Source organism: Trichosurus vulpecula, chromosome 7, assembly GCF_011100635.1.
Source record: "Trichosurus vulpecula isolate mTriVul1 chromosome 7, mTriVul1.pri, whole genome shotgun sequence".
Taxonomy (NCBI): domain Eukaryota; kingdom Metazoa; phylum Chordata; class Mammalia; order Diprotodontia; family Phalangeridae; genus Trichosurus; species Trichosurus vulpecula.
In genome coordinates, this window is record NC_050579.1 from 35111627 (window position 1) to 35132993 (window position 21367).

Consider the following 21367-nt stretch of genomic DNA (forward strand, 5'->3'; position numbering starts at 1 on the left):
GGGAACAGGGCAACCAGAATATAAGCCATCTTGGAGTGGGGGGGAGGGTAGAAATGGGGAGAAAATTTGTAATTCAAAATGTTGTGAAAATCAATGCTGAAAACCAAATATGTTAAATAAATAAATTGCATTTTAAAAAAAAATGAGATAGGAGAAAGTGGGAGCTAGTGACTTTATGAGAAATCAAGAAATTATAAAACAGAACCAAAGGAATGAAAAAATGGAAGACAATGTGAAATATCTCATTGGAAAAACCACTGACCTGGAAAATAGATCCAGGAGAGATACCTTAAAAATTATTGGACCACTTGAAAGCCATGATCAAAAAAAGAACCTAGATATCATCTTTCAAGAAATTATCAAGAAGAACTGCCCTGATACTCTAGAGGCAGAGGGTAAAATAGAAATTGAAAGAATCCACCAATCACCTCCTGAAAAAGATCCCCAAAAGAAAACTCCTAAGAATATTATCACCAAATTCCAGAGCTCCCAGATCAAGGAGAAAATACTGCAAGCAGCCAGAAAGAAACAATTTGAGTATTGTGGAAAGACAATCAGGATAACACAATATCTAGCAGCTTCCACATTAAGGGATTGAAGGGCTTGGAATATGATATTCTGGAGGCCAATGGATCTAGGATTAAAACCAAGGATCATCTACCCAGCAAAACTGAGTATCATGCTCCAAGGCAAAATACGGACTTTCAATAAAATAGAGGACTTTCAAACTTTCTCAGTGAAAAGACCTGAGCTGAATAGAAAATTTGACTTTCAAACACAAGAATCAAGAGAAGCATGAAAAGGTAAACAAGAAAGAGAAATCATAAGGGATTTACTAAAGTGAAACTGTTTTGCTTACATTCCTACATGGAAAGATGATGTATGTAATTCATGAGACCTTTCTCAGTATTAGGGTAGTTGAAGGGAATACACATATACATAGACAGAGGGCACTGGGTGAATTGAATATGAAGGGATGATATCTAAAAAAATAAAATAAAATTAAGGGATGAGAGAGGAGTATACTGAGAGAGTGAGAAAGAGAGAGATAGAATGGGGAAAATTATCTCACATAAAAGTGGCAAGAAAAAGCAGTTCATTGGAAGGGAAGAGAGGTCAGGTGAGGGGGAATGAGTGAATCTTGCTGACTTGAGGAGGGAATAACATACATACTCAACTGGGTATCTTACCCCACATGAAAGTAGGGGGAAGGGGATAAAAAAGGGGGACAATAGAAGGGAGGGCAGATGGGGGAAGAAGTAATCAAAAGCAAACACTTTTGAAAAGGGACAGGGTCAACGGAGAAAACTGAATAAAGGGGGACAGGATAGGAGGGAGGGAAATATAGAGTCTTTCACAACATGACTACGGGAGTGTTTTGCATAATGATACATGTATGGCCTGTGTTGAATTGCTTGCCTTCTTAGGGAGAGTGGGTGGGGAGGGAAGAGGGGAAAAAATTTGGAACTGAAAGTTTTAAAAGCAGCTGCTCAAAAATAAGAGTTGTTTCTGCATGCAACTGGGAAATAAGATACACAGGCAATGGGGCATAGACATCTATCTTGTCCTACAAGAAAGTAAGGGGAAAAGGGATGGGGGGGAGAGGGAGTAGGGTGACAGAAGGGAGGGCTGACTGGGGAACGAGGCAATCAGAATATATGCCATCTTGGAGTAGGGGGGAGGGTAGAAATGGGAAGAAAATCTGTAACTCAAAATCTTGTGGAAATCAATGCTGAAAACTAGAAAATATCAAATAATAAAGTATGGAATTTAAAAAAAAAATTAAGCCTGGGAAGTGAATGAGCTAAATTTAAATTAGCATTTAATTAGGTACTTGTAATGTACAAAGCTGGAGAAACTAGGAGAATGGGGAGAGAGAAAGAGGAGATAAATCTTCAATAGATAAATAGTCAAAGGATATGAACAATGTGCAAAAAAAAGAAATGCAATCAAAGGCTATATGAAAATATGCTACAAATCATAAATAAAAAGTGAAATGCAAATCAAAACAAATCTGTGGTTTTACTTCTTGCCCAGCAAGTTGATAAAAACAACAAAGCTGAAATAGTCCATGCTGCAAGGGATATGGTGAGCTTTGTTTGTTGGTGGAGCTGTGAATTGGTCCAATCATCTTGGAAGACAATAGGAATTGTGTCAGAAAAGTGATTAACCTCTTTAGACCCTATAACCCACCAATTCCAGTACTTAGCATATATCCTCAATTAGGTTAAAGAAAAAAAGGAAGGGACAATACACACTACTCTCTGTGGTGGAAATTACAAACATAAGGAATTCAGAGAACTATGAACTAATCAAGACTGAAATAAGATATCCATGCACACACACAAAAAAAACAATAATATCAATGGAAAAAAATAAAAAGAAGCCAAAAAACCAGAAACCAGAATAAACGGAGGTACACAGAGAGCCGGGTCTCAGACACATTCATGATGTAAAAAATTTAGAGTTGGAAAAGATGTTACAGGTCAATCAAGCTCAGCTCCCTCAGTTTCATGGACGAGAATGAAGAAGCCCAAGGCAATGTAGTGACTTGGCCAAGTGGTCAAGACAGGATTCAAGTTTGGGTTCTTTTAACTTCAAATCCAGTGTTTCATTCACTGCACCATGCTGTCAACCTTATTGGTTTTTGCTTAACTAGTTTTCTTTTTACAAGGGAGGATTTGATTGATGGGTGGTAAGAAGAGGCTTGCCTAAAACTAAAACTGTGGTATAAAAGTAAAGATATCAATAAAACTTATTTTACTGGTTTTTTTTTTTAAAGAGGTAAGAGAGCAAGGACAAAGCCTTCAAAGACAATGTTAAGAGACAGGAAGAAGATGAGAAGCCAAGGAAGTAAAAAAGAGCTAGGGAGAGAAATACATCCATGCCATGTCATGGAAGTCAAAGGAAACTAAAGTATCAAGGAGTGGTTAGTTCATAGTATCAAATGCTGATAGAAGATAAAGACTGAAAAAGGCCACTGAGTTGGGCTATAAGGAAGTAATTAACAACTTTTGGGGGAACAGTTTTAGTAGAGCTGTGGTGGAAAGAGAAGTCAGAGTGCAAGGGTTTGAAGGAGTCACCGAGTTCTACATTGAGGAAATGGAGGCAGATTGTGCATTTGCCATTATTAATTTTTTTTGTTCTCATTCATTTTAAAATGTGTTTGTCTCACTATGAAGTAACTAAGAAAGCAACTATTTGCCCATTTTTAAGGTTACAGTAAGAGCTGACATATTAGGCCTTCTATCAATGGGGATAATCTATTACTATACACAGTATTACAGTGGCAGTACCGTGAATGACTATCCATGAGGGTGACCTTAAGGCAACCTCACAGTACTAGCTGAACCATCAAGAAAAACACAAAATTCAAAAGGTATTCTCTGTCAGTATGTTTATAGGATCATAGAATCACAGTGAGGGCTGAGAGGGGCCCTAGAGGCCACCTAGTCCAACTGTCTCTTTGACAGATAAGGAAATTCAGGCCCACAGAGACTGAGTGACATAACCCAAACCTTACAAAGTTGTTGGGCTGAAATCAGAGCCTGAACCCTGACCCCAAATTCAGGATTCTTTTCACACTATCAGGTTATCCTACAGTATTCTAGCCTTTGAAAAGTAGTAACTGATCTGTAATACACACAGTGTTTGGTTAAACAAATTATGTGAGCATATCCAGAATATTCCCTTTCCTGATCAATCCAGTGTCAGAGTTTAGCATAAACATAAATTCTTTCACATACCTCATTGGACTGCTTTCCACTATAAGACATTTTCTTGATGGCCACCACTTCATTGGTGCGCACATCCCGTGCCTGCAACATCATAAAGAAAAGAGTTACTATGCCATTTCACACATTTTTCAAACAATGGAATCTGTGAAATCATTTTTCTGAATTTAAGCACTATAAATTAACTATAAACAGTGGTCCTTCCCTAGTCCCTGATTCCTGTTTCCAAGGTTCCAAATATCCAATATGCCTACTATACCAATCCACCCACTCTCCCCTACTGCAGGGGATGATGTAGTTTTATTTTGAGGCTTTTGAAAAACTGAAGGAAGGCAGGAGGTGAGTGGGTGAGTCAGTCGGTCAGTGTGCCTGCTACAATAACTACATGTATTTTACTCATTGAAAAACAAATCAAGAGGGGAGAAAGTGGAATAAAAGTATCTTTTCAACATATTCTACCAGTAAAGACTTCCATGAACTGATGCTGAGTGCAGTAAACAGAACCAGAAGAACATTGTACAGAGTAACAGCCATACTTTGCAATGATCAACTATATTCTTCTTCTTCTTTGCTCTTCTCAATAATACTATGATCCAAGACAATTCTAAAAGACTCGTGACAGAAAATGCTATCCACAACAGAGAAAGAACCGTCGAGTCTGAACGCAGATTGAAGCAGACTGTTTTCACTTTGTTTTTTCTTTCTTGTTGTTTTCCCCTTTTGTTCTGATTCTTCTTTCAAAACATGACTAATGTGGAAATATGATTAATATGATTGTACATGTATAGCCTAGAGCAGAGTGCTTGCTGTGTTAGGGAGGGGGGGAGTAAGAAAAATTTCGAACTCAATATCTTATTAAAAGTCAATGTTGGGGGCAGCTAGGTGGCACAGTGAGTAGAGCACCAGCCCTGGAGTCAGGAGGGCCTGAGTTTAAATCCAGCCTCAGACACTTGACACATCTTAGTAGCTGTGTGACCTTGGGCAAGTCACTTAATCCCACTGCCTTCCTTTCTCCCCTCCAAAAAAAAAAAAAGTCAATGTTGAAAACTATCTTTACATGTAATTGGAAAAAAATAAAATACTATTAAGCAGGAAAAAAAAAACCCATATTCTACCAGTTAGAAATTCAGAAGGATTTATGAACTTTCTAGCAAAGTCTGTAATCTAGTCTCTATAATGTGTCACTATCCAATTCTAGTGGGGGAAGGGAAAGAAGAGTAAGGAAAAAAATAACAACAGGAAAAGAGGGCTATACCTACTTGACTCTCTGCCTCTCTTATTAGTAGGTATCTTAGGGACTCCTAAAAACCCTTCTCTCAGGAATTAACATGTGCGCCTCACTGGTACATTGTTTTCTCAAAACCCCCAACCTTGGACTTCAGGGATAGTGAAGGAAAGACTAATTTCCAACAGTTTTAAAAGATCCTTTGGGCTATAGAGAGCATATCTACTATACCAAAAGCAAGCAGAAAACCCCTTAGAGATCCAGGGGCGACAGACCTCAAGGAAGGGATAAATCACAAGGGGCAATGGAAGAGGAAGGCGCGAACACCAACCAAAGAAGAACACAAGTAAACTGTAGTGATTACCAGGCAAGCCCAAGATGACATTCCACACAATTACAGTGTGAGGATTCGAGGGATGTGTACAGCACTGTCAACCTGTGCTTCGTGTTCACATTTTAACCCCTTGTCCCCTGGCAGCACTCACCAATGACCCAACACAGATGCTAAATATAAGGTAGGTTTTGAGTTTAAAAGCATTCTGGTCAAAACAGCTCTGCTGATTTCTCCCTGGGTGGCAAAAATTCTCCCCATTTTATCTTTTCCTTTACTCTCCAAACAAAAGACCAAAACAGAAATAAAAATGAAATAAAATTTTATTAGTTCAGATCAAGTGGGGAAAAGGCCAGTCTGTATTCAAGTCTAAATTATGAGTGTATATTTAAATTAAGAAATGTATTCTAAATATAAGAATGCTGAAAAAATCTTCCAAATATAGGCAGTCTCCAATTTATGAAAGGATTTGGTTCTAAAAGTTCATTGGTTAGTTTCATTGAAACACTGCTAAAATTAGTGGTTGAGTTTTTAACCATAATACCACAGATTTGCCACAGAAAAAAATAATACTGATGATATACTTTAAGTAAAATGGAGAAAACACAACTGAAATTTATCTTTTATTTATATATTTGCTTGGTTTTTGCCTTCCTTTTTTCAGAGCTTACCCCAGTGCCAGGCACATAATGGGAACTTAGTAAATGTTGGCTATCTTAATGCCATTGCTTGAGAAAATAGTTTTCAACATTCACTTTTACAATATTTTGAATTCTAAATTTTCTACCCATCCTCCCCCTCCCCCCTCCCCAAGACGGCATGCAATCCAATATAGGCTATACATGTACAACCATATTAAACATTTCCACAGGAAATGCTGGTTTAATTACAGGACAAAGAGAGAGAGATGGAGACTTCTGTGGAGGTTCCAAGAGGGGCTTCTGTTCAAGGCATGATAACAATGGTTTTTTATTGCCTCTAATTTTACTTCAAAACATGAAGCTTTCCTTTTTCCTTGATAAAGACATATCACTAGTATTATTGTTATGTTTATCGGCCATGATTAAGACTTTGAGATTTGGAGGGCTCGCAAATGGAATAAGACAAACAGAATAAAGTAGGAGACACAAGTGAGTTTTCTTAAAATGGCTAGAACCAGACCACAAATGTCCAATATCTTTATTACGTACAAAAGAAAGCTTAGGCTCAGAGAGTAAAATGACTGACCTAAAGTCATACAAATACTTAACAGCAGACCTGCCTAAGCACAGGACTCCTTCCAAAACATAATATCACCTCCTCTGGAAAAGGGAACTAGGGAAAATGTTGCATCGTGAGAGCTTTTTCAAAGTACAATTAAACTGTGAGTACTAAAGACAGAAAAAAATGGGAGATAAGCATACAAACCATTTAACCATTCAGAGAATCCAGTTTCCAGACTAATCTCTGAGTCTCTTTAAAGCATTTGCTATGAGACACGTGTAGACATATTCCAGAGAGGACAAGAAAGGAGGCTGGACCTGGCCATAAGCTGATGCTGCTGGCCCTGGACAACACGAAAGGCCTTTGGGCTGGAAGCCATCACAGCAGTCAGGAGAAAGGCTGGCTCGGGAGATGGGGAGGCATCTGTTATTAGTGAGTATAATAAATATGCAGGTCAAGTATTCAAAGCCTGATGGCTACCTACAGATTGTGGGGGCCTACGAAGGAGATTCTTGGGGAAAACTGCATCATGAATAAAATAAGAATGGTTTGTAATTAACGTATTATTTGAATTCCAATGGTTCTGAAGACTATTTAGGTCTAAATCTTTAAAAGTTTGGCATGAACAATAAAAATTATAAGGGCATAATTAGTTTGCCCACTGGTGGCTTGATTCCAATTAAATGAACATTCTTTCTCTAGAGAGCTTATCTATTATATGCATCATTCCATCTCCCTTTAAGTTAAGTAACCAGGGGGCCAGATCATTCCTATGTTAAAGATGGAAAATCAGCAGCACAAAACAATCAAGTGATTTACCCGAAGTCACACATGACTTGTGACATTTGTCAATATAAGTCACTTGATTTCTGGTTTAGTGCTCTGTCTGCCCAATTATCTCATGGTTATCTACTATCACCAGAGACTCAATGTCAAGTTTCTCAATCCGTTGATCTAGAGAGGTAGTCTCCTCTGCTATACAAGACTCTTGTGTTCAAAGACATATTCAGATACTGTGTTCTTCATTACTCTGTCTTGTTGAAAACATTTCTATTTTTTAAAGCAGCATTCATTTCCCTTTGGAATGCCCTTCATTCAAAGATGATCCCCTCTCCTAATTAATTTTTTTAAAAAATAGTTTAGAGAAAAAGCACAACTCCCTGCAGTTAGATACGTGGTGACAGACATGATGATCAAAAAATAGATAAGGAAAGAGTAGAGACTTAAAAGAATGAATTCTTTAACAATGACTAACCACAGCCTAACCTAGTAATATATTATTTAAAGTAACAATATGAATTAAAAAACAGGAGAACGTGTTTAATTTTCAATGGTAGAAATGAAAACACTTTTACATCATTATTAAACTCTATTAAGTAATGACGTAGAAAGTCAACCTGAACTGTGTATGCTACCACTGCTGTGATTTAAGTTAATTTTACATATAAACATGTATACACACATACCAGCAAACTAACAATAATACTAAAACCAGTAAAAAAGTTATTTAGCAAGCTCTAATTCTTTCACACAGTTGGACAAAAACCTTCGAAGCTTTTCATTCTACTAAATACCCCAGGCACAGGATTCTAGGCTTTAAAGGGGGAAAATACTTTTCAAGATAAACCAGTTCAATATCCTCATTTTATGTATGATGAAACAGGCACCAAGAGGTAAGTGACTTGCCCAGGTCACACAGACAATAAAAATGGCAGAGCTCAAAGTAGACTCAGAGACTGCTGCCACTTTCACAATACCACAATATTCTGGCAAAATGACCATTTCTGAAGCAGGCCACAAAGATTCACTAAGATTCAACTGATTTCACTAAGATTCAACTACTTTTAATTTACTGGGACTACAGGTCTCACTATTGCACCTGTACAATTCCTTCTTTTTTTTTAAACAACCGTGAACATACTTTCTACACTTTTAGACATTCTACCTTTGTACTTTTAAAAGTAAAGAGAAAACTAGCCATGATTCAAGTTGTTGCAAGAACTCTATCCATCAAGATTATCTAGAGTTATGATTTATTCGATAAAGGAGCAATTCCAGAAGGATTTGAGCTTTTCTCCTTCAAGTGACTAAAAAACAAATCAATACTTCATGTTAGAGCTCATCTCGGAGAGTTTGACTACCCAAAGCTAGTGGCAAAGCTGGCATCCAAATGCAGATCTTCTGACTTCAATTCTCCAAATAGCTACATCTTGCACAGAAATAGCCATCTTCCTAATAATTATTTCCAAAAATATTCCTCCCTTTTTAAAAACACTGAAATGTAAATGTCCAGTAAAGTCCCCCTTTGTTGCCCCATTGGAGAATGTTCTCAAACACTCTGCCAATGGAGCACAAGCTCTGCACAATTCTACCACACTGGAAAGACGTGGAGTATGGGCATGGGGGTAGTCTCTTGTCAAACCACCAGTCTAGCTTAATCATGAGAGATTCATCACCGGCCAGGTGGTAGAGTAACGGATTTTTTTAGTCACAGTACATAGGCTAGGCTTTGAAGGCATGTGAATTCCAAATTCTGTTCATTTCTTCATTTTATAATCACAACTAGCTAGTTCTGAATATAAGAAAAAGCACAGTAATAAGTGCTTACTGTATCCAAAGTACTACTAAGAGCTGGACATACAAATTGGAAGTTTCAGTTGCCAGTCATGAAACCACAGATCTAAAGAATGGGTGATACAGAAGGAACACCCATCTAAGGCTTCAGAACAGTTAAACTCAAATCTGGGAGTCTGAATTTATTTTATTAGGACTGTTATAAAAGTTATTTAAGAATTTTAGCTATATATTAATTGAAAAGATGTTTTCAAAGTAATCTTTTCAAATGATAAACATTTATTGAGCACCCACTATGAGCCTGGCACTTAGTCAAACAGTCCTATAGTGTCTGAAAGGGCAAGGCAATCAATTCAATTCAAACACTCATTAGCCTTGAATTTTAGGCCAGGGAGTCTGAACTTAACTCCATAGGCAAAAATTCAATACAACAAATATATTATTGATAGGGAGTTACTGAAGAGTCTGGATCTCAGTAGTACCATAATTTGATCTGTGCATGAAGGTAAATCTAGCAGCTGTGTGAAGGATAGAAGGAGATTAGAGGCAGAACTAGAATAAGGCCATCAGAGCTTTGTCCCAGGGTGCTGACATGGAGTGGAAGAACTCCCCACTCTGGTCTCCCCTCCCTGCCCTGTCATGGTCTATATTCCTCCATATTACCTTAAGGGCAACAGCTGCAATTCTAGTTTAAACTTTCATCACTTTTTGCCTGCACTTTTGCAACAGCCCTCTACATTGTCTCCCCACCTCAAAAACTGATCCTCCACTATTCAGGATAATCCTTTATTCTGACCATGTCACTGCCCTGCTCAAGAATCCTTAATATCTCCCTATTACCTCCAGGATCATCTACAAAGCTTCTTGGTTTGGCATTTAAAGTCTTTTATAAACTGGCCTTTCCAGCCTATTATATCATCTATGGTTCATACACTATACAGTCCAGCCAAACTGTCCTGGCCTTCTTGCTGTTGTTCTTCACAGATATTACTCCATTTCTCCTCTCTGTGCCAGTAAACATAATGGTTGTCCTCCATGTCCATCTGGACTCCACCTCTTAGGATCTCTAGTTTCTTTCCAATTTCAGCCCAAGTGGGCCTCCTGTACGTGGGCTCTCCTCATTGCACTCATTACAAACGTTCTCAACTGACCCCAAATCACTTTGAATTCATTGTGTATACACTGGTCTAAACCTATGTTGTCTCTCCCAGGACAGCATTAGTTCCTTTGAAGGCAAAGAGTGTTTCATTTTTATTTTTGTCTTTGTCATCATCAGTGTATATTACCAGGCCAAGCATAAAGTGGGAGCAAGTAACTGCTAATCAACTTACTCAAAGCTATTCTGTTCATTTTCTCGGCAAATCCGTGTCCACAAAGACAAACCACAAGACAATGAGGAAGAAGTACTCTGGCATGATGGGGACACTACCCAAGATGTTTCAGGCTATGTACTGACAATATTCACCGTCCAATGGAAAATGGGTTCTATTGCACACAGGGAGAAAGGAAGGAAAGCACAACAAGAAGATGGTTTCAGAGGGATCTTTGATCCCAGCACAGACTTGCCATTCATACTTGGGGTAAAGTTTGTAAGTCAAGCCTTCACAAATGAGAGAATGCCTGTACTGACAGGGTCATCCTTCTCTACAGTCTCAAATCAACATGGGTTATGACACAGAACTATAAATGTACAGCTCTGTAAGGATATCCAACACATGAAAAAAATTACCATTCGTAAAATTTAATTTATCCACAGAATTAACCATAGGATTGATTTCAACAGCAAATTCCCACGATGCTGTAAGAGATAATGTACAAAAATTGGCCTCATATAAGAACTCATGTTGTAAAACAAAATATAATCATTACTGGGGCCATTTTCCATCTGGACCTGACACTAAGAAAAGCTTAGGCGATGACTCAGGGGCTACTAACGCTACTTGGCTTAACTCATTTGGGATCTAGGTTGACTATTCCAGAGGAAAATGTGAGTGGGTAGGTAGAATTTCCTTATCTTAAAAAAAATCCATACCAACATTCTATATCTTTAGGAAGAAAAATCTGGTGGGAAGGGAAGTCAACAGAATTGGCCGATACTGTCAGGCACACTTACTTCAATAACTCAGTAAGTGTATGTAAACTAAAGCTGGAATAGGTAATACTTCCTTTATTAAGATTATCAATACAAAATAAACTAGAGGTAATTTTAATAATCATCTTTTTAGTCCACTGGTCTGCTATAGCTGATTTTCAAGAAGTATTTTTTGGTTGAGTTGCTATAAAACGTTTTAAACACCTGGAACCAAAGTTTCAATTGAATTTAATCAGCCTTATTATCTCATTGGCTTTAGCTTCTACTGATTATGACTGCAAAAGTTAGCTACTGTACGGAATCTCTTTTAGCTGAGTGTTTGGTAGTTTCTATTTCTGCTTCTTATTTTTTTCCCTCAAAAGACAGCAACTTTTCAAAATTTATAAGGAATTAACTTGAGAACAATAGAAAATAATTTCCTTGGATTTAGGATCATAATAGGAGCTAGGTTTTGGTGGGACATTTAATGGAAACTCATTGAGTTAATTAAAGAGCCTCTTCTACAAGTTTAAAGACTATTAAATGACAGAAATGAAAACAAAAGAAAACACAATGTATACCAGATAAATGAGTAGGAGAGACAGGGTTTACTACAGCACTACCCTGTACTTTTTCAGTTGGTCAAATAAGATTTGAAGTTAGTCTTCAAATTTCATTCTTTCTTTTTTTTCCCGGAGACATGATCTTAGATGCACTGGCATGACAGAAAAAGCTTTGGACTGGAGGTAGCCAGGAGTGGATAGAGCACTGGTCCTGGAGTCAAGAAGACCTGAGTTCAAATCCAATTTCAGATACTTACTAGCTGTGTGACCCTGGGCAAGTCATTTAGGTGTATTTGCCTCAGTTTCCTCAACTGTAAAGTGGATAATAATAGCAACTATTACCTCACAGAGTTGTTTTGGGAATCAAATTAAGTAATGTTGGCAAAGTGATTAGCACACTGCATAGCATGTAGTAGATGCTTAATAAGTGGTTGTTCTCTTCCCCAATAGCCATAAAAGTCCTAGTCTGGAACCTACTATTTACAAATCAAATGACTTGGGAAGGTCACTTAACCATTATTAGCCTACGTGTCCTCATCTGTAAAATGAGGAAACTTACATCCCCATCAGCATTAGGAACCTGAGACAACAAATGCCACCCTTGTAGAATCTGAAGCTAGGAAACACAAAATTCTGTTTTTCTGATGAACATTCAGCTCCCTAAAAGAAAGAGCAAACTAAGATTCCAGCAGAAGTTTCCTTAGGCCACAGCAACAGCTCTTCCATGACACCCAGTCACCTGTTTCTAGTATCCCCAAGGTAAAAGAGGCAGAAATCCAGAGCATTAAGGGGCCACAACTCCATTTTTGTTATCTTCACTATTTACATTTTATCAGCAAAATTTTTTTGGAGAAAATGGTAATGACTTGGTCATTTATTTCTGGCTGCAGAGGGTCTCTGGCCTGTCCTTTGTCGGAGCTCAGGGCTGGTTAAGTGGGCAAGACACCGTCACTAATGAGCTGATCTGTGCTGAATCAATGTTACACTGAAATGCTTCTTGTAAAGTCACTCTATAGACTTTTTCTGAGTAGGCAAATAGCTCTTAAAAGACTGATGTGATTACATTTTTCATTTTAAACAACAACAAATAATTTTTTGGAGGAGGGAAGGCAGGGCAATTAGGGTTAAGTGACTTGACCAAGGTCACACAGCTAATAAATGTGTCAAATGTCTGAGGCCACATTTGAACTCAGGTCCTCCTGACTCCAGGGCCGGTGCTCTACTCACTGTCCCACCTCACTGCCCCAACAACGACAAAAAAAAATTTTAGTAAAAAAAAAGCATCGAAGCAGAATCGGAAAGCAGAGTGTAGAAGAAAAAGAACTGGGTCCTGGCTAAAAGGAGGGGAAAGGAACAGAACTTATCAAGCACCTACTATGTGCCAGGCTTGTTTTAAGTGCTTTACTATCATTATCTCATCTGATCTTCACAACAACCTTGTGAGGTAAGGGCTGTTGTTATCCTTATTTTACAGTTGAGGAAACTGAGGCCCAGAGAAGAGAAGTTACTTGGTCAGTGTCACCCAGCTGGCAACAGTCTAGTGCCTGGTTCTGCTACTTCCTGGCTGTGGGACTTTGTCCATGTCATTTCTACTCTGTCCGCCTCAGTTTCCTTCTATGTAAAATGAGAAGACTGGACTGGGTGATGTATGTGTTCTCTTTGATGATATTTTGGTTAATGTTATAAATCTGACCCCAAAGAAGGTAAGTAAGCACAGCCTTTGGTTTATCTCACACCAGCACAAAGCCTCCATTCTTCACAGATGTCATATGCTCAAGTTTCCACATTATAAGGACAGATTAATTCATTTTAATTCTGAGCTAAACACGGGGCTTTGAAGATAATCCCTGTTAAGAGTGGCACTTGATTTCAATGCCATCATAAAATCATTCTAAGAAATGACACCACTATGCTAGTCTAAGGATCTCGAATTTGGCCAGCAAGAGCCCACTTTCCACGGTTCCCACTTGCAGTGCCTCCTGACTCAGCAGACTCTGGAGAGCTGTTGTTGCTGGAGGACTCATCCCACAGCAGTTAGCCCAGTAATGAATCTTCTGAAACGGTACACCTTTCCACAATGATAAAAACCTAAGTTTATACTCTGCTGGTAGTGCCTTGGAGGACCTGGAGTGACTTCTCTAGATCCAAATATGGCATCAGAGCAGGACTTGGGGAGGAAATACTCTTACTAGGAAAATAAAAATCACATGTTCACTACATAAGCTGAAATATCTAGGTTATAATGAAAGAAAAAAAAAACCCCAATGCTCTCTCCAGTTGGCTTTACAAATTTCATGACACTATTACATTCAGGCACACCTCGTTTTATTGTGTCTCAAAAATGTTGTTTTTGCTACAAATTGAAGGTTTGTGACAACCCTGTGTCGAGCAAGTCTATGGGTGCCATTTTTCCAACAGCATGTGCTCACATCATGTCTCTGTCACACTTTACAAACTTTTTCATTATTATTACATCTCTTATAGTGATCTGTGAGCAGTGAACTTTTATGTTACTACTGTAATTGTTCTGGGGTCCAATGAACCATACCCACATGAGATGGCAAACTTAATAAATGTTGTGTGTGTTCTGACTGCTCCAATCATCCGCCATGGTCCCATCTCTCTCCCTGTCTTCTGGCCTCCCTATTCCCTGAGATGCAACAATATTGAAGAATATTACATAAGCTTAGTTGATAAAGCAGCGGCAGGGTTTGAGAGGACTAACTCCAATTTTGAAAGAAGTTCTACTGTGGGTAAAATGATATCAAACAGCATCGCGAGCTACAGAGAAATCTTTTGCAAAAGGAAGAGTCAATCAATGACAAACTTCCCTGTTGCCTTATTTTTAAGAAATTGCCACAGTTGCCCCAACCTTCAGTAACCACCATTCTGATTAGCAAAGCGGCCATCAACATCAAGGCAAGACCCTCCACCAGCAGAAAGATTACAACTTCTTGAAGGCTCAGACGATGGTTAGATTTTTTTTTTTAGCAACAAAGTACTTTCTAATTAAGGGATGTGCATTATTTGTTAGACATAATACTACTGCACAATTAGTAGACTACACTATTGTGTAAACATAACTTTCACATGTGCTAGGAAACCAAAAAATTCATGTGACTTGCTTTATTGTGCTATTTCCTTTACTGCAGCCATCCACAATATCACTGAGGGATGCCTGGATACACAAAATATCAAGAAGAGAAAAGGAACATTCTCCAGTCATATGATACATCTGTATGCTAACTTCCAACCCAGATCACAAGCTTCCGGGGAGTGATACTATTCCGGATTCTCTTTATTTTCCCCACATCATTTCATATTAGGAATGCTCTCCATAAAGCACTAGCTCAGTAAGCACTACTGACTAGTATGATGGTATGATTACTCACAAAATACACGGCTCCAAAGCTCCCATGTCCTATCTCTCTTAGATCAGTGAAGAGCTTCTCTGGATCTTCTTTGAAGAAGAGCTCGGCGATTTCTGGGTCCTTCAGGCTGCCCGCTCGGCTAGTTGATGGCATCCTGCTTGGCAGTCAGCTATCTGACTATCTGGGCTTACACTGCTGTCCCAATCCTTGGTTCATCTGTATGAATGAAGCCACTTCTGCATTGACTACTGTAAGAGAGGAAAGAAATTACATGGTAAGGAATAACAATGAACACCACAGAGAACTCTCCTGACATTTGGGGTGAGTACACACCCATCTGATCTTCGCCTTGTTAAGGCGCAGATCCCTGCACTTCTCAGTGTTCCCTTCCCCCTTTCAGTACATTGTATCTGTATATATGGTGGATATCCCCTTCCCCCACCCCCTCAATGTCCCCCACAAGAAGAATGCAAACTCCGTAAGAGCATCTTTTTTTTGGGGGGGGGGCTACCTAGTATAGGGTAATAATAATAATTTTATATATACACCAACAGGTGTGTACATCAACTTAAAACAATGACATCTCTCCAAATTGACTATCAACAATCTTTTCTTTTTATGACTCAAAAGCTCTTTAAATAACAAGAACCTGGTTCTTTTTTCTTGCAAAAGTGGGGTGGGTGGGGACCCTAATCTTTCCTAATTTTTGGTCCAGCAGCCAAGTCATATAATGTTCTAAGTAACTGGAATAACTTTTACTTCTTCCTCCACCTACTTTCTATGGTAGGGATGGGGTCTAGACAGGGAATTTCACTGGTAAAAAAAACATCAGGAATAAGGTAATTCCCTCTAGTAACGCAGGTTGACACCTTCTCTGCAACTTATAGTCTTAGAAAACTGCCCAGCCCACTGAGAGTCTGAATACCCTGCCAAGGGTCACACAGTGGATGTGTCAAAAAGGCAGCCCAGATCTTGCTGTCTCCAAGACCAGCTCTCTAGCCACAGTCACATTGCCTATGCAAAAATAAAAATTAGCAGAAGCGTACCAAGTGTAAAATATTTAAAATACTGTTTTTTATTTTAAAAATTCCTTTGCCAATATGTGCTGCTTGTATTCATGAAATAACATGGTATGTCAGAAAGAATGGGGAGTCAAGGCGGCCTGAAATATGGTCTAACCTCTGCCACTGCCTGACTGTATGACCTTGGGCAAACTGCTGATTCTCTTGGGATCTCTACTTCCTCATCTATAAAATCAGGCGCACAGGTGTCCTGAAAGGCATCTGAAGAAGAGGGCATCAAACCCCATCCATCCAGATAAAGAAACTGAGGCAAACAGACTGCGCATCAATTGCCCAGTTATCCCTCCATGACTACTTAAAATGACATTCTCTGTGTCAGCCAGTGCTCCACCTAAAACCTTCTGGTTCTTGAAAAATCCAGCTTTTAGCAAAATTATTTAAAAATTTAATTGCCTCAAAATCAGCTACAATTGCGGTGTCCTAACCAGTTCCTATCAAATATTCACTTCAGCCACACACAGTTTTCCTTTCAAATTCAAAAGCAGTCTTATCTAAAACATTTTACCTCTTTTCTTCCAGCCTTTCTCTGCAAAAGGTGCCTACTGTATTATAATATGGACGGTTTCAGTTTCCATAAGGTTTCCAAATTAACTGTGAAGCAAAGATGGAAAGATCTGAGGAAACCTACCCTAGTTCAATTTTATTACCATGATCTCCACTCTAGCCTTGTTTAAACAGACAAGAATATTTCTAAGGACCTCAACGGGCACAGCAAAAATGTTACACATCCTTTTAAAAAAACTGTACTTTACTTTTTCCTATCTGCACATAGTGGCCACCTTTTGGGAGGGCAGTAGCAGCAGAGTCCAAAAGGTGGGAAATTAACTGCAGTCACTAAATATTTGGGCCACTCATTCTAACAGCTAACACAATGAACTCTATCACCCTTCAGCTTCCAATTTCTGACTCCCCAGTGGAAGATTCCCAGAGCCAAACACAGTCAAATGAGCACTGCCAAGACAGCAGTTGGGCAGAATGCTGCTACAGCAATGGTGAAACTGGGAACTGGACAAAGACACTTGAAGCTCACTCAGTTTAAACAGCTGCCACAATCCGCTGTAGGAAAAGTGCTCCTGTGAAGGAGCTTTCAGGACAAAGTTAACTATAAACTCTATAATCATCTTTTCTTTCACATGAAGGGGAGGGGAGAAGCACAACTGAAGAAAACATAGCACCATTACAGCCTCAAACCCTCAAGTCAGAGGCTTGGCTAAAGAATGGAAGCATTTGAATCTGATCTGAAAGGCATTGATATTATGGCACGTGCAAACTTCTATATAACTAACGCAAGCTATTAAGATATATATTATTTCAAATACTTGATATGTAGTGGGCCAAAAGCCATCAGGTTAGTACAGTATTACTTTACTCTAAAAGGGAATGGGAAAGGAGAACTAATTCACCTGGAGCTACTAAAGAAACATCACAAGTAAAGGGAGAAATTTTAAGCAAACACTGAATTTCACTTGTGGCATAGAAGTTACAACAATAAAATACATTTTTAAAAACTGGGCGAAAGCTGGGTAGTTTTATCAATACCTGAGTAATTCACCTTTAAGAAAACTAGTTGAAATAAATTGAGAGGGGGGAGAACAATTGTTTTTTCATCTCAGATCAAAATAATGAATAAATAGGTTTTTTAAATTAAAAAAAGGCACTGTTTCACATTTACAGCACGAAGCCCAACAATGGACAATAACATCAGTCAAATGCAATTGAAAGGACATGGGGGAAGGGAACTAATAATCAGAGTGCACTCAGTATGACTAGAGGAATGCTTCTTGGATCAGCGGTAATGATGTCATGTTGTTCATCTTTTAAGAAGCATCAAATTCTTACAAAAAGGACATTGTTGTTCAAAAGCAAGTGCTTCAATCCCACAATTCCCTGTTCCCTACATCTGTTAATCAGACAGAATCCAGACTTGGAGTCAGCCATGATCACAAATCATAATATCCTTGGAAAGGAAAAAAAAATCCCTCACCCCCAAAGATACAGTTGTCCCTCATTTTCTGACTTTGTATATGCCCTTGATAATGGACCAGGAAGCCATGGTTTTTACGAATACAAAAATGCATATGTGTACAGCTTACCAACAAGCATTGATAAGCCGATTTACTGCTTTGTTTCACCAGATTTCAAATGACAAAGGAAAGTTAATTTCTATTACCAAAAAAAAGACCCTGAAAAGCTAATTCATCATAATTTAAAATGTACTAAATGGCTCTTCTCAAATACAATTTGTGCTTGATATACAAATACAAACATTCTTTCTGAGCATATCAATTGTATTAAACAATTAAATACTGCATACTAATGAAGTGAAGTTATCCTGGACTCCTCATTTTCTTATCACATATCCAAGCAACTGTCAAATCTTGTAATTTCTATTTCCACAATATGTCTGATCTATTGCCATCTCTTTACTCATACTAGGCCATTCTAGTTGAGGCCTTTAGCACCTTTCACCTAGATCATGAGTGGGGAACCTGCGGCCTAGAGGCTACATGTGGCCCTCTAGGTCCTCAAGTGTCACCCGAATCCAAATGTGATTTGTTCCGTGAAGTTTGGATTCAAAGGGCCCCACTTGAAGACCTAGAGGGCCACATGTGGTCTCAAGGCCACAGGTCCCCCACCTCTGTCCTAGACTATCCCAACAGCATCCTAACTGGTCCCCTCTCTTAATCCAACCTCTACAACTGCCAAACTGACTTTCTTAACAGAAAGGTCTGATCTTACCCCCTCTCTATGCAATAAAAGGCCCCCTCACTGCCTTTTGCATCAGTTACCTAAAAATCTGTCCCTTTACAACCCGATCCCAACCCACCTTTCCTGGATTATTGTACAGGATTCTCCCTTAAGCCCTCAAAGGACTATAGTCTAATAAGCCTTTACAATTTTGTTCCCATTCCATCCCCATGCCTTTGCCCTGGCAGTTGTCTGTCTCCCCCCAGCCCTCCCACTTGAAATGCATCCCTCCCTCCTCAACTTGGTCTCTCAGAATCCTTGTTTTCCTTCAAAGCTCATCTTAACAGCCACCTTCCGCATGAAGCCTTTCCTAGCCTCCTCAGCTGCTACCATGTTAATGCCATCCTTTCATTATCTTATGTTTAGTTTATATGCACTCATATATTTAGATGGTGTCTCCCCAAGAACATGGAAGCTTCTTGAGGATAAGGACTATTCCAGTTTTGTCTTCATAACCCCAATACCTAGCAGGTCACCTGGCACTTAGCAAATACTTGGTTAATGATTAAAAATCGGATTTCAGGACTTCAAAAGATCTAGATTTTATCAGTAAGAGAAAGCTCCATGTTTTCTGAGTTTCTGTGGCCAAAAAGTCATCTTTTGACAGTCAACTTTCTGGAGACTTTCCAAACTTTGCTAGGCTGGTCTTCTGTCAAAAAACAGTCTATGGCTAGATCAATCCCCCCTCAACTTGGTAGGACCTTTCATCTGAACTTGTGCTCTGCCAGCAAAAGAGAATTTTGGGTCAACTCTATTTCTCAATGCACAGGAATAAGACTTTGTTGGAAGATGTCTACCAGAGTCAGCAAAGTATATTCTTCATAATAAAATCCTAATAACCAAATTGTGATCACATGCTATCAATTTTGCTAGAGTCTTGAAATTGGGTAGTTTTTGCAGAGTAGGGCATGAAATTAAATTCCAAATATTCTTTTAGTTCCCCACTGAATTCTATTAATATATTCAAGATACAAAAATTCAGCAAATGGAAAAGGAACACATGGTAGGCCTATCCATGCCTATTACCACACTACCAGATCTCAAAAAGAAACAAAGTTTCCTATATATCCTGCTGCATCTGATATACACTAATTATAAGGAACTGATAAAAACAAGTAGCAAATTCAGTCTGCATTATTACTTGAAAACTCGAGTATGATATATCAATTTTAGGAGTGTAATTCTTAAGTTTTGTTTTTATTAATAAACGAAATTATGTACATGGGTTGCTGGGTACACTTGTCTGGAAAAGAAAATTTGTAAATAGCAATTTACTTAAAAAAATATTTACATGAGTGTTTAAGTCTCTGATTAAAACTTGCATGTTTCACAAATATTCTAGAACCTTAAGACTTGAAACATTCAAGATAGAACAGCAGTAACTATAGCAGAAAAAGCACTGAACTTGGAATCAAGACTTGGGTTCAAATTCCAGTTCCAACATTTTAAAAAAATATGTTAGAGCTGAGAAGGGTCTTTAGAAATCATTTAATTCAACTGAATCTAATCTGACAAACATAAAACTACCTCTCACTTATACAATGCTAGGCCCTGGGACACAAAGATAAACTGAAAAGCAATGTCTTGCCTTCAGAAGGCTTAAATTTCACTGGCAGGGGGCGGACACAAAAGGTAAATAAACAAATATGTGTATATGATACTTTGAGGAAGGTGTGAGCACGAACAAAAATAACTGCAATCTTCAAATACCATAGGAGGTATCATAAGAGCTGAGTCTGGAAGGAAGCTAGGTGAGGAGGAAAGAATTTTAAAGCGCTGGAGACAATCTGTACAAAGCACCAGAAATGGGAGATGAAGCGCCAGGTTCAAGGAAAGAAAAATGGGCAGGTTCACATTTGGCTGGAATATGGAATATATAAATACAGCAATTGTGTTGGCGGGGGGCAACATGATGAAGGATTTTTAAATGCTTAGCTGAGTTATTTGTATCTTATCCACTGGTACTAAAGAAACCCCTGAAGTTTCTTGAACAGGGGAATGAAATCAGATCTCTGTGTGTGGAGGACAGCCCACAAGGTGGGCCTTCGAGGAAGGCTGTTTGTTCCAAGAGTCTAGGAAAGAATTGTTGAGGGCTTAACATAGAGTGGCTCCTTTGAGAATGGAAATAAGGGGGCACATACAAGATTTAACTGATTGTATATGGGGAATCAGAGGGTGAGGGCAGAAAGGGAATGCAGAGCGTCAAGGATCACCTTCACTTTGCCAACCATGGTAAATGAAGGCATGGTGGTGCTTTCACAAAAAATTGGGAAGTTTGGAGGAGGGGTGGGTCTGGGGGGAAAATAATGAGTTCCATTTTGGATGTGTTGAATTTAAGATGCCTATGAAATATTCAGGTAGAGATATCCAACAGGAATGGTGATGTGAGTAACATGAGACTGAAGTTCAAAAGAGAGACCAGGGCAATCTAGATAGATGTTAGAGTCAATAACAAAGAAAACAGG

General features: G+C 38.7%; 1 protein-coding gene across 1 annotated transcript in view; it reads right to left on the bottom strand.

Annotated features, from left to right (window-relative positions):
- The window catches only part of TAOK1 (TAO kinase 1), a 62685-nt gene extending 47379 nt beyond the window's left edge, over window positions 1-15306 (bottom strand). The window contains 2 exon segments of the mRNA XM_036767289.1: window positions 3747-3818; window positions 15094-15306. Of these exon segments, the coding sequence (XP_036623184.1) occupies window positions 3747-3818; window positions 15094-15225 (204 nt within the window). The 5' untranslated portion in view covers window positions 15226-15306.
- Between the last annotated feature and the right edge of the window lie 6061 nt (window positions 15307-21367).